Source organism: Phlebotomus papatasi, chromosome 3 (assembly GCF_024763615.1).
Source record: "Phlebotomus papatasi isolate M1 chromosome 3, Ppap_2.1, whole genome shotgun sequence".
Taxonomy (NCBI): Eukaryota; Metazoa; Arthropoda; class Insecta; order Diptera; family Psychodidae; genus Phlebotomus; species Phlebotomus papatasi.
In genome coordinates this window covers 38498010-38512420 of record NC_077224.1, presented here as the reverse complement: position 1 = coordinate 38512420, position 14411 = coordinate 38498010, and the positions used below count along the sequence as shown (strand labels likewise).

The 14411-nt window shown below is 32.8% G+C and overlaps 1 protein-coding gene across 3 annotated transcripts in view; it reads left to right on the top strand.

Annotated features, from left to right (window-relative positions):
* The window catches only part of LOC129805598 (transcription factor AP-4), a 95033-nt gene that overhangs the window by 19807 nt on the left and 60815 nt on the right, over positions 1 to 14411 (top strand). For all 3 annotated transcript variants that reach the window (XR_008752097.1, XR_008752098.1, XM_055853630.1), the window contains exon 2: positions 3825 to 4014. Coding sequence is in view for 1 of the 3 variants with exons in the window: in XM_055853630.1 (XP_055709605.1) it covers positions 3825 to 4014 (190 nt within the window). In the remaining 2 variants the exon portion in view is untranslated. The remainder of the gene's footprint in view (positions 1 to 3824; positions 4015 to 14411) is intronic.

The following is a 14411-nucleotide window of genomic DNA, read 5'->3' as shown; positions in this document are numbered from 1 at the left end:
CTCTCTTTTTTGTCTTTTAGATTTTAGAAAAGATTAAGTGAAAATACTTTTTTTTGTTTAGGAAAAATAATGATGAATTAATATTGCCGTCACTGTAGAGTTCGAGCAAGCAAAAGGTTTAAGATGAATCAGCTGTTTCTTTTGTCACATTTCACGTGAAATTAATTTTTAGGGGGAAATAGACCTTTTTCTATATGGGGGGTATTTCCGGAAATGTCTCACATTCTATGGCACATTTAGATGGTGGCAGAAATTGCGCAATTATTGCACTAACTGCGACCATCTCATGCTCTAGCTGATGAGTGTGTCACATAGCAAAAGAGTTGTGCAATTTTTAGCTGCTGGTGACGGCAAGGCCTTCTTTGCAAAAACGAGGAGGCCACCATGGCCCCAACTCTTTTTGAGCCCCGATGAAAACCCATGTCAAAGTGGAGGAGAGCCACTTCATGATTCGATCGTTTTTACAACTTTTCTTTTAAGTCAGTTGCGCGCGTCGCGCATATTGGACAAAACGATCTCTGAGGTGTGATCTCTGGCTTGAACTTTATGAGTCCTCAGTCTGTGAATGGGAATTCTATCACTGTGACAGAAAGGAATAGTCTGCATAGAGAGTGAATTGTGTCAATTACTCACTAATCCGTTTAATTGACTGACTCTCAAAGAAATTGCACCTTCAAATGATTTTTTTTTGTTTATCAACAAGTGTTTCTGATATCAACTGATTTTGTGAAGGTTTCAATCATTTATAAGAAAAAGCACTTATATTTTCTGTGAAAACGTAATTGTTTTGTAAATTACAGTAATTTAAAAATAAAAACGAAGACTTTGTAAGTGATACTTAGATTTTATAATTAACAAAGACCTAGAAGTTAATGATCTTTTAGATAAAAACTTTAAAGCTAGATGGTTTTCCACACGGATCTTACACAATTTTATTCATAAGGTCGAAATGTGATAAAAACAGAAGTTACAGAAAGTCGTTATCGTTAGATCCGTTAACCCTGTAATGATGGTTCGATTCTTTGTCTCTTTTATTTTACATTATCTGATTTTATTTTTAAATATTTGTACACATCGGTTCACGTGATTTTTAAAATTTTTTTTATTAGATATTTACTAGGGTAAATGTGCCAAATTTCGGCATAGTTTCATATAAGCACCGAAGTCCTAAGTTTGAAATGCAATATTTTTAATTCATATTAATATTTTTTGTTACTTCCTTTTCGGGAAGCTTGTGTGGAACCTTGAAAACTAGTTTATCATCTTTGTTTTCTTTAAATCACTTCCTAAAATATTGAAAAATTAATAATAATATGGACATTGCTTTGGGTAGTATTCCGGCCACTTTGAGTGAAATACCGGCCACCTTTTGTGACGCAACGGATAGAAAATTTCAAAACGTCAAACGGAACGAGTTTAATATTTAGTTTAATACGTTTATATGACCCACAAGCCCTGAGATCTTCCGCGTAATTTGTCCTGAAGACCTGAACTCTTCTAAGATCTTTTCCACATCATATTTTTCATAGAAGCGATGGTTTTTTTCTCTTGACATTGTAGAACTCAGAAATTGAAAAAAGCCTAAAATGAATTAAAAAATTAAGAAAAGCAAAAGATGTTGCCGAAATAGGCAACATTACCTCACCGGAGAGACGCTCACAAAGTATCTACTTTTTTACGCGAAATACAGGTCTCAGATGGGAAATTTCACCCGAAATTTAAAGATTGATTCACTATTAACATAAACAGAAACAATCTTTAATGCAAACTAATCAATTTTCATGAAAAACACCGAAGGAAAACCTTTTGCATTTCACCACAAATCGAAAGACTGCTAGAAATACAATCGATCTGTCACATTTTTTGTGAGACTCTTTCCACACTAAGTTTTTACGATGCGATTTAAATTCAAATTATACCTAATATTTAACGGTCTTTGTGTTAATACATCATAAAATGAATAAATATTTAAAAGCAAAATGAATTCATTGACTATTCGAAGATAACATACATCATTTTAATTAATTTATTTCCATGTCCGAAATTACACTCAAAGTGGCCGAAATTAGAAGCTGGCCGAAATTTGGCACACTTCCCCTATGTTTTAGAGATCACCGAAGCGGTCATTTCCTCCTTATACAAAAATCCCGTTGGATCATTCCTAATAACAGTTTTGCAAGGACAAAAGTTAAAAAGGCTTTAGGGAACATATTTCTTAATCGAATGGTAATCATGTTTGGGTTCATTGGAAAGGTCTTGCAATTTCTGACAATTCTGAACCGTTTCCAATCAGTTAGTAACCAATATGTAATTTCTATCCGAGAAAAATATTATTCCTCGGCTATTTTAAGCAAGCCCCTGACAAGTTGCCTAATAGTTGATGGAAAAAGCTCATTTTTACAGGATATTCGTTACGATCACAGATACGAAGGAATGCCTATAGAATAGCTTGATTTTGAAGAGAGGATTTCTTTATTTCTGTATTTGAATCAATCTCGGGACTATTCTATGTGATAGTTTGATATAGTTTCTTTTTAAACTTCTTTCCTCAAAGGCTTTGTACAATTTATTTCTATGTTTTTACAAATATAGGGTAAATTGCCAAATTTCGGCATAGTTGCATGCAAGCGTCAAAGTCTCAAGTTTGAAATGTAATATTTTAAATACAAATTGATTTTGTTTTATTCTTTCTTCTGGAAGAGTGTTGCATGGAACCTTGAAAAGAGTTTACCGTCTTTATTTACTCTATAATCATTCTTAATACATTTTAAAATGAATAAAAATATAGACATAGCTTTGGTGCCCTATTTCGGCCACCTTCATTCTCATAGTTCCTTGCCCTTCGGGAATTCTTCCAATGTCTTATTCACGTCATCTCGTTTGTCGAAGCTACATTTTTTGTTATTCTTTTGCATTGTATAATCTCTAGAGTACGTAAAATCTAAAAGTTCATGGAAATTCGAGGAACAAAAAGGTGGCCGAAATTGCAAGCTGGCCGGAATTAGGCACACATACCCTATACCATGTGACCATTTCTTAATTTAAACCCGTTAAAGAGTTAAGAGGTCAAAGAATCAGTTTAGCAATACGCCCAATTTTTTGTTCAAATTTCTCTGACACTGAAAAAAAAATTAGAAATGTAAAAGTTTAATTTGCAAATATGTACACAGTTCTCCAAAAAATTTGCACCATCATCTACGTGCTGTATGTAACATGAGAATTTAAAAAAAAAACTTTATTTGCAATCTCTTGGCATTTTTGATGATTTGAAATTAGCCGACCAAGTGATGTGGTCTTTTTGGCACACAATGGCTTATGGAATTTAAAGTTATGGTGTGTTCCAAAGAGTTCCAAAATAAAATATTCGCCGAATTGTTAGTAACAGCTGTTGACTATCTCTCTCTTACCTCTCTCGCCCTCATTTTCGCACTATTTGATAGGTTATTGACCACATTTTTAGTGGATTGTATTCGTGAGATGGCGATAAATTGCCAATAGAGCAAAACTAATGTTGGGAGTTGGGTGGTACATATAAGTAAAAGGGAAACGGGTTTGATTTATTAATTGATGCGAAATTTCCATTTTCTTCCATCTAATCGTCCAGTGAATGTCTTGTCACCACACAACACCATAAATTATATTAAAAACAATTTTTTTTTCGTCGTACAACTTGGTGTCCACATGTGGCAAAACTTTCTCTTAGTGCGTTCTATCATAGCTCTTAATTGGACATTTATATTGTAAATGCGCGAGCGCAATTTTGCCTTTTTTTGCACTAAACTATTGCATTTTTTCTCTCTTTCTCTGTCACTGTATATCTGCAGAATTACACAAGAGGACGGCGGCGGTGGTGGACATCATAATACAACAACAACCACGATGATTGATAATGATAAGAAAATGCGACGCCAAATTGCTAATAGCAATGAAAGGCGTCGAATGCAGAGCATCAATGCGGGATTTCAGAGCCTGAGGCTACTCCTGCCCCATCATGAGGGAGAAAAATTGAGCAAGGTACGTGAAATAAGCATTAGTAAGATGTATCCGGTACAAATAATCCATCATAATTTATTACTGAGAACAAAGACACGTTCGCGATTTTGATACATTGTTGCAGAATAGCCAAGGAGGTTATTTCTAAGCTTTGGAGGTGCTGGCTATTGGAATAATTTATCACCTACATTCGAGATTATCATTCATTCGGAATATTAAAAAAAAAAACCTAGTTTGCGTATTATCATTATTATTATTATTTTCTTCGTTTAAGATGACATTTGAAATGACATTTTACAAAACTGTCAAAGTGACATTTAAATGACGTTTTGAAGCATCTTTGTTATTATATGGACCCTAGTGAGTTCTAGAGTCAAAACATAAAACAAAAAGCTTTTCGTAACACTGATTTTCAGGATAACATTTTAAGTATTAATTGTCTAACTAAAATTTAGTATGACATTTAAAATGTCAAACTGATATTGAAGATGTCACTTAACTGGCAAATAAATAGTGACATTGTATAATGCTGTCATCCCGCAACGTTCAGGATGACATTTCAGATGAAATATGCAAATGTCATATTTAGTCAAGATGGCCTACAGGAAACGATATTTAAGGGAGGGGCTCTATACCTTCAATGATCAAGAGGTGTTGGCTTTGTGACGCAAAGAGCCTCGGTTCAATTTTCGATTAAAACGCATCTGGTGAATAATTGGAAAACACGGGTGGAATGATAACTTCAACACTATCGAATCGATAGTATCGATAAATCTATATCTGTTAGATTAAGTTAATACTGGCCTTTGAAGCATTGCTGGCCCTGGGCCATTCATTGTGACCGTATCGATATAGGCTACAAATTGAACGCGAAAATATCAAGGAACAAGTAGGATCGAATCACCACTTTTCGCCAGTGCCCCACTTTTCGCCACTTGTATTGAAATCGCAATTTTTCCATTATTTGTGAAATAAATTAGCTGTAAAATAATTTGTATCTCTACTGCAGTTACTTTTATAGAGTCGAAAAACACTAATTTTTTGTTTTGAATTTAAATGTTTGAGCAGTTTTTAGAGGAATATTTTAAGCAAGTGCATCGAATCAAATATTTCTTACCAAATATAGTAAGTGTCATGAAACATTTATCGAACAAAATTTACGATTTTCAATAAAAAAATTGTCTATTGAAAATTTAATTACATTCGACGAATACATAAAATTTGTATTTAGTTAGTTAATGTTGCATTTTAGATTATTTTTATGTGAAAATGAGCCATGACGGGAAGTGGTAATATTCTAAAATTGATTCACCATCTGTCGCCATTAGCTTTTCAATAGGCGACCCCAACTTCACTTCATACATTCTCAGTTGTCAAATCTGCTTTGTTTACTTTCTGCAATAGTGTAATAATTTGATTTCTCAAATAAAAGTGAAGAAAAATCATTTAATGTGAGTACTAATAAGGTGATTATGAGGAAAAAGAAATGCTGAATGTATTCTTTGCATAATATTGCTCAAAATAATCGAGTTTGAACCATTCCAAGTGGGTGGCGAGAAGTGGTTACAAAACTGGCGAAAAGTGGCGACGAAGTGGTTATTTTTGTATTGTTTATAAAAATCACTTTTTTAGGTACTCCCACGTTAAATTGCAGGACTATTGTTTTGACGAATCTAAGTAACTTTGTGTGAAATTTGAGTTATCCGATAATAAGGGGTCAAAAGTTATATTAAATTTACAGTAGACTCTTGCTCAATCGGCTCTTTTTCAATCGGGAGAAAAATTTTGTTGACAATTTTCACGTTTAATTATGAAGCTAATTTGCTCAAATTCGCTGTAGTTCGTAGTATTTATTTGCTATCGATAAATCGGATGACATTTCGCCCCAAATGCCCATTTGAGAGAGAGTCTACTGTAATTTCACTTTTTCCTAAAAGTGACGATAAGTGGTTACTCCACCATATAAAGCGAGTGTAATTTCTCAGGTTTCTTATTCACAATCATGTTTAAGCAAATACTTTGAAATTTATAAAGATTTACAGTAGAGTCTCGCTATAGGCCATATTTGGTTTCAAATTTGACACTTGGGTCACACTATAGTCCATGTCATTTTTTTAAAATTATCAACGATTTTTAGTATTGAAATTGCTCGACGGCTTCCACTTTCTTTGCGATTGTGGTACTTGTCCTTGCTCTCTTCATTGTGGATCACAATTATCACAACTACTTAATAAAGTTTGCCAAAAATATTAAAATAATTATGCATGTCGCATACTAAAAAACATAACCTAACTTAAAATCAGTGTTTTGAAATCAACGGTCGATAAATTGTGGACTATAGAGCGATGGCCTATAGCGAGACTCTACTGTATAAAGATGGTTTTAAATAACTGACAATTTGCCGCTGACATTGGCATGATGTCAAACTGTCATCCAGTTTGACGTTTCAATATGTGTCATTATTGACAGATATTTCAAATATGAAAAATCCGTTATCAAAATGACGAAACAGCTATTTGGATTTCTTAATAAGAAATTAATAGAGAAATTCCAACAATTAGCATTTTAATGCACTCGATAAATGTGTCAATGAACTCTGTGTTGTGGCAGTAGTGTACAGAAGAAAAAAAATCAAGAGATATTTGTGAATGAGGCAAATGGCAAAAAAAAAGAGTTGAGAAATACATGCCATTTGCACGTATGAGATGAAAATTGGGCAAAAATAGATTAAGGTAGGGTAAAAGAGAGAATAAATTGTTGAAATTTTTTGGGATGAAATGGTATCAAAAGTTAATTGGCGAGACAGAATTTTGAAGTATTATTATTATTATTATTATTTTTTTGGTTGGTGGCTGGGTTGAGAGAAGCCGTGAGTGGAAGTGATTTGGTTGTTGTTGATGTGTGCGATTATAGTAAAACAAGTCTGGTGCGCGACTACCAGTAGAAAAAGCGCTGAAACTGTTGAATGAAATGAATGAAACCCACTCAGAAAATGTACAATGAAAGAGTTAAATGTACTCTACTATATGCATTACACACAACTCGGGAAGAATATGTGTTTGCGATGAGATACAAAGTGAAGGGGAGGTGGGGGGAATCACGGGGAGGATTACACCACACCCATAGACACATTCAACTCTTTTATTATTGATTCATCGAATTCTATTTTTTTTTCTTTACCTAGATATAATATCTCTGCCATGTGAGGTACATTGTGTATTAATTTTATTTTGGATGCATTCACTACTGTGAGTGCCATATGTTTTGAAAAATCTCTCCATAACATCTCAAAGACGCGCCTACACGTTTGAAAGTATAAACTGCAAATAATGTATAACTCGGGAAATTGGAGAGAAAATGCATGGGAATGTAGTGTGAGAGAAATTCTCACTCAATTGATTGATGTCTGGGAGATTTAAATAAAAATAAAAATTAAATAAAATAGAAAGAAAAGATACTATTTTCTTTAGTAAAATTACATATAAAATCTTGAAGTGATGAATAGTATTAATTAAATATATATATAAATGTGATTTTATCACAAAATATGATTAATCAACACATACTCAAAAAGTTGTTTATGTCATTGTACTTTTTGCTAGGCAACATGCCTCTTTTTATTAGATTAGTATTTTTTCTAGTCTCCACTAGAATATTTCATCACGTTGGAAAAATCTAGAAAACATTTTGTTTTTATATACTTTGGTCAGGAGGTTTATTTTTTTGTCTGTGCAACTAACGCTTATGACTCAATATATTTGTCGCAAAAATACCAACTAAAATTGTTTTTGTGCTATATATATGTATTTTTTTTCTGGCATTTAACACATGATGGAAAAGGGGGAGAATTATTTAGTAGGTGAATGCAATGGAAAATGCAACCGTTGATCTTGGTGTGTCCCAACAAGACGTACGCCAATGAAAATCAGCGAGTAAATGACATAATAAACATCAATTATTGTGGAATTCTCGCATATTTGAAATTTTCAATTTCATTCACACAATTTTCAAGATTGCATGTGTGTATATGTATGCATAGAAAATAACAAAAATATCATAATATGCTGTATAGAGAGTAGGTTTCTTTTAAACTTTACACAAAACAACTTATTCTCTTTTATATATGCACTCATTATGCAATTACTTATTTACGATTTAAGTACAAACACATTTCTGCATAAATATGTTACTAAATAAGGCAAGAGAGTGAGATAAAAGTACAGGAGAAAATGCCAATGGTTTTATATTATTTTTTTTTTTCAATTTTGCACACAAATGGAGCCATAAAGGGAGATTAGAAATAGATTATCGTTCAATTTGTGCATTGTTTTCGAATCTCTAGGGGACTATGGGATCAAATTTATTATTTGTAACTGAATAGTAGAAATAAAATTGAATAAATGGTTGTACAAATAGAAAGTGAAACTTCCATTTTTGAGTCAAGAAAAATTGAAAAAAAAAATTGTTTTCGTACTATTGTACTAAATTGGGCTAGTTTTTGTAATTCATTCACAATCATATTGATGATTTCCAATATTTTACTTTAATAAATTTAAGATAATGCACAATAACTTTTTTATATAGGGGAAGGTTTTGAAGGTTCGTATTAAAAAAGGAGTCCAAGATTTAAGATTTTTTACTGAATGCCACACACACCGAATCAATTAGTATATCAAAAAAATCTCTTATTGGGTTCATAATTCTGCCACACAAAATTCCTGGAAGTCCTTGGATTTTCCTCTACAAGAAAATGAAAATGTAGCGGCATTTTTTACGAAGGTGCCCTGGTTAACTCAGCTTCGTACTATTTTTTCCCACCTATGTAGGCCTCATTTTCCCCGAAAACATTACACCGGACACAAAAATTTGGGCGTCACTACTTAGATGGAACTTTCATCTACTTGTTTTCACCATTTGTAGGAGGTATCACGCATTAAAAATCAATTCTCAGCTATTTTTCTAACACATGTTTTTTGACACTCGGAAAACCATTTTTTCCTTGCTTTCTGACAGTCAGTTAAGAGAGATAGAAAGTACATTCGAAGATCAGTTTCGAAGCACATATAGACATATCGTCAGTTAAATCAGCATTTGTCGTAACTTCCTTTTAACAACTTTTTAGGAGACGACATTTTCAGTTCAGCATTATTTTTCTTAAAAATGAGCCCCGAATGCGATACTTTTGAGTCAAAATAATAAAAGTGGCACTAATAAACTGTAAGTTAACTCGAGAAAATCTTTATAAAAGGTTTTAAAAGCTGAGATATTGAGATATATGTTAGAAGAAACACAATAAGATTTTATCGTAACTTACATCGTTTATAAAGCCGTAACTTCCAATGTATGGAGGTCTTGGAAGTTACGACAATTTTCAAAAATGCATTATATCAATTTCAATGACTCTAGTGATAATAAGCGCATATTTATTTGACTAAATTAATCAATTAAACTCTTATTCCTGTGCCTAAAAGCTTTTATTTCATAAATTTTATTGAATAAATTTTGCGCGCCGTGTCGCTAGTTTTGTTTTGAATTAATGAAAGACGGGCAGGGTTTTTTCTTACTTTTTTTCTCACAAATATTGAATTAAAATGATTTAATGTTGCATTATTCGCACTGTCTTTGGATATTTGGAAGAATTTGTGAACATTTTAGTAAGAAATATAAAATTTTTGCTGCAAATTACAAGCCACGCAAACGAGCAAAAGAAGTTACGGCAAATGCTGATTACTGAAAATTTTGTATGGAAATTTATCGTAACTTCCTCAAAAATGGAAGTTACGACAAATTCTGATAAATTTTTCATAATTAAGGACACTTACGATAATTTTTGTATAAAATAATTTTTAATGGGCTTATAAAAGTTTCTTTTTCTCAAGTGCGTTTAATAAACAAAATTACGCTGATTCTAAATATGTATTTATCCCAAAATCGCAAAAAAAAGTTACGACAAATGCTGATTTAACTGACGATATTTACTTCTCGTTTCATCCGCGTGGTGGCTGAAGTATTTCCTGTTTGAATTTCGAAATGTTCCGTGTGGCACATGTGACAATCTTCACATTTTTTTTTAGTACAAAAGATCAAAAGTAACGAGGCTCATAATATTCCTGTTCCATTGTTAATTTCCTTCGTAATCACTGAGTATACCTCATTTGATAGAATTTCTTAAATTTTTAAAATCTTTCAAGAATTTTTAGTAAAAAAATCGAAGTTGTGTTTGGATTTTTCGAATATCAAAGATATTTTATGTAAATGGAAGCTATTCACCTTTTTCCTAGATGCTTTTGGGGAATCAACGGTAAGCACATCAACTATGAGAACATTTACATCGTCGCGTCGTATTAGACTGAGATTGAATTGGCCCCAAATCAGAATCAAATATTATGGATTCCATGAAGTTAGAAATATTTATTCTAAACTTCTAAATCGAATTTTTGTTTAATTCCTAGTAACGCAGTGTAAAATCTAAACTAAATTACACTCAATGGGCCAAGTGGTAGAGAACTCGCCCTATGATGCAAGTGTCCCGGGTTAGAATCCCCTTTAGGTCACCAGGAATTTTTCTGGCGTTAAAGGTATTCGGATTGCATCCAGTGAGCTTCACTGCACTTGATTCCACGGGCATGGGACTGACAACCCTATCCCTGTATAAGAAAAAATAATAATGGATGTCCCGAACTTCCCTTTTGTGGGAGGGCCTAGTTCCTCTATGGAACGTTGTTGCCACCATTATTGTTATTATAATCATTCGGATGTCCCAAATAGATCGGTTTGGGACATCTGTATTTTTCAAATCTACTGGGTAATCGCCAGCAATGACGAAAAACCTTTAAAGGAATGAAATGAAATGAAATTGTTTTTTGTATCACAGACAGTTTTACAATTATTCATTTGCCAATCGTTTAATAAAAAATCCAATGCATCCAATTTACCTTTGCCTACTTTTGGATCCTTTATTGGGACTTTTTCATGACATTAAAATTTAAGAGAACAATCGTTAATCGGGACTGTGGGACTATACTTTATTCATTGATTTTTGCCAGGGTGTTTAACGATCGTCGCTAGTGAAGTATTGATCCATGAAATTAGTGATTGACTATAATTGAGTCAATTTTCCACTGGCGGTGGATGAAGACTGTTCTAAAATTTTGTATGCACTACCACTCTCCCAACCCAATCCTAAGTAAAAATTGTTTCTCTTCAAAGTCTCGGTACCATGATATAAAAAGCTAGCCAAGAATCGAAATATCTGCGAATAGAACGATTTTAATGGGCAACAGACCGAAATTTTTATTCTTTGCGCTGATGAAAAATTTGCGAAGAGCATCAGCTTCGAACTCAGAACCAAAGGGTCGTATAACCAGTGCTCTATGATTCGAAACCAAACTCTAATAACACCCTTGATTTTTTGGAAATACATTTAATTAAAATAAGTAATGAAAAAAACTGCTTTTAAAAAAATATATATATGGAAATAAGTTACGATTTTCTTTACGTCTACTCAACACTGATAATTATAAGACAATACAATTTTATGTTTTGATCGTAAAAAAGTTAAATAAAATAAAATAATAAATAGTTAGCATATGCACATGAATAATTAATTTCGTGAAAACTGCATAAGTTATGTTGCAGAGGAAGAGATAAGAAAATGTAGAATTTGCAATGAGACTTCTCTTCATTATATTTTCTCTTTTTTCATCTATATAAAATCTTGTGTTTACTTGCAATGCTGTCTCGGTGAATGAAGGTTTTTCCTTTTCCTCATTTGCCATCCAACAAAATGTTTTTTTTTTAAATAACATTCTATTTTTCCTTCAAGAACCTCTTACATTTTATTATTGGTTGCATCCTTATTTCTTGGGTTTTATTTCAAAGACAAAAGGATAAAATTGCTAATTTAATTTTAATTTGCAATTGATGTGTGCCAATTAAGCCAAATCTATAAATATGCAAAGTTTTTGTGCTGAAACTATTGAAGACATGTGGTGTTCAATGATATGAACTAGAAAAAAAAATAACGAGAGCAAAAATATTGAGATCAACCGAAACAGACATCGAGAAGCTGCTTCTTTTTTGTGGGATGAAACTTAAAAGAAAAAAAAATCGCAAATGTATAACCTTCGAGTTTAAAAATTTCTGCACCAGATTTAAACAAACTTTGTGGCATGATTTTCCTGTTGGACATTGATGCTGAACAAAAAAAAATGGAGAATATGATGCTTAAGCATATTTTGGGATATTTTTAGAGCCTTTTTAAACTAAAAGATACATTGCCTTTGAGCCACACCGAAAAAAAGTTATCCTTCTTGCCGGCTTTTTATTTTCACTATAAACATGACCCAGTTCTCATCTCATGTTTCCATTTTGAACAACACATATATGTTGCAATTTTTCGTAGAAGTCTCAAGATATTTTCGGTTTTTCATCTCTGCGCACTCGTGGAAATCCCCAACTGATGCAAAATTAATGTTTAATCGTCAGACGTGGAGGCAATCATGGAAAATCATTAGGTATATGGCGATAAAAATATTTTGCCAAAGCTCGATGTCATTGGATTGATGTGGTTTATCTCGATGGATTTTATATATCTTTATTTTTTTTTATTCCACCACGTCTGCCACTCGCCAAATAAGCCTGGTGTGAAATGTGTAATTTTTAGAATTTCTCAGAATGAATTAACTGGGTAGACATATACATATATATGCAGGAATCGTGCGCGAATTTAAAAACAACTCGCTAATTGAGGACAAGGTTGTGGCATGCGCTTTTGTCTTGCCGGTTACCATGAGAAAGTTTATGTAGTAGCTGGTAGAAAAAAGTGTATGGGGGAGGGTTTTATCTTACATTCACTCTGAATATGGGATTAAAATTCTACAAAGACATTTGATTGATATTCGGTGTTTTAGCATTTTCTGAATGATTGACTTTAAACATTATTCTTTTGATATTTTTGCACATTTTTTGTTGTTGTCTGTGATTCATTTTTTTAAGAGAATGCATGAATTTGGCATTGAAATTAAATTCCGGGATTTGAATTTTAAAGTTGTAACAATTTATAAAAATTTTATATATTTCCACGTGGAAGAATGATTGTGATTGTGAGCTCACGGGACAAATAGTGAATAAGCTTACTTTTTTATGTGAAGGATCTGAGTTAGAATCTCTCCTCGACCTATGATAAATTTGGCTCATATCCTCCTCCTGCAACTCTATTGGTTTAACACTACGCGTACTTGAGCGCTCTATGAGCGAAATGCATATGCGTTGTCGTCCTGAAGTATAGACTTAAGTGTAAAAAAATTATTATTAATCATATCGAGATATTTATATTACAAGGTAATCATATTTACAATGCCATAGCCCGTGTTGAAAGAATCTCCTAAGTCTATTGTAGACTGCCCATGAGCGCTTTCCCGTAGTGGGAAATGCTTCTTCCATGCTCCAGGAGTTGTGAGGCGAAGGCGGTGCATTTTTATTACGTTATATCATAGGGGAAACTGGGACAAAAAGTCACAAATCGAAAATTTCAAAATTCAATATCTTTCAAAATAAATAAGATAGCGGCTTAAAATTTTTACCACAAAATAGCTTCCATAAACCTTCTTCGATATTGTATGTTTTTTAGAATTCGAACAAGGAATTTAGAAAATAAAAAATATCAAAATTTTTAGTCCTATTTTTAAAATATTTTCTAAATGTCTTAGATTCTTTGAATACGAAGCAGCAATCTATTTTAGAATTTTACAAAGATTCTTCTCTCAAGAAATTTTTTTATTAAAAACGACCACTTGGGGTAAAAAGTAACAAAAGGTATGGAGCAAAAAGTAAGAAAAACCGAAACAATTTCTGATGTCTCACGGCGAAAAGAAACGTCAATGCCATGTGTCTCCGCTTGTTGTTTGCATAGGTCAAACGATTTGCAGTCTTGTGTGTGTTTTTTCTAAAATAGCTTGAAAATCGTTTTTATCGTTCAGTTAGAAAAAATGGTGTTTTACAAAGGTGTAGAGGAATAAATTTCCTATGAAAATATGTTATCTAGTTATTTTTTTTTAATTTACGGAACCCCGTAACAAAGCGAATCAAAATATGATAATACTCCCAATGTCTGGTACTATTTGTCCCAGCATTTTTGAGAATGGTCACAAAATTACCTTTTAGAAAACGGCTCGATAAACGTATTTCCTTACAAAATAGAGCAAAATTACTTTCACAAAGTTGTAGAGCGGTAAATTTCCTAGAAAACTGCGTTAATTAGAAATTTCTGGGGCGTTCGAGTAGTTTGTAAAGAATAAAATATCCGTTTTGTGACTTTTTGCCCCAGTCTCCCCTAGTGAAAATGTCTTTTTTCTAGACATTCAGATCTTTGCACAGGGCGGTACTTGAACACATATCATTGTGTGTCAAGCCGGGAA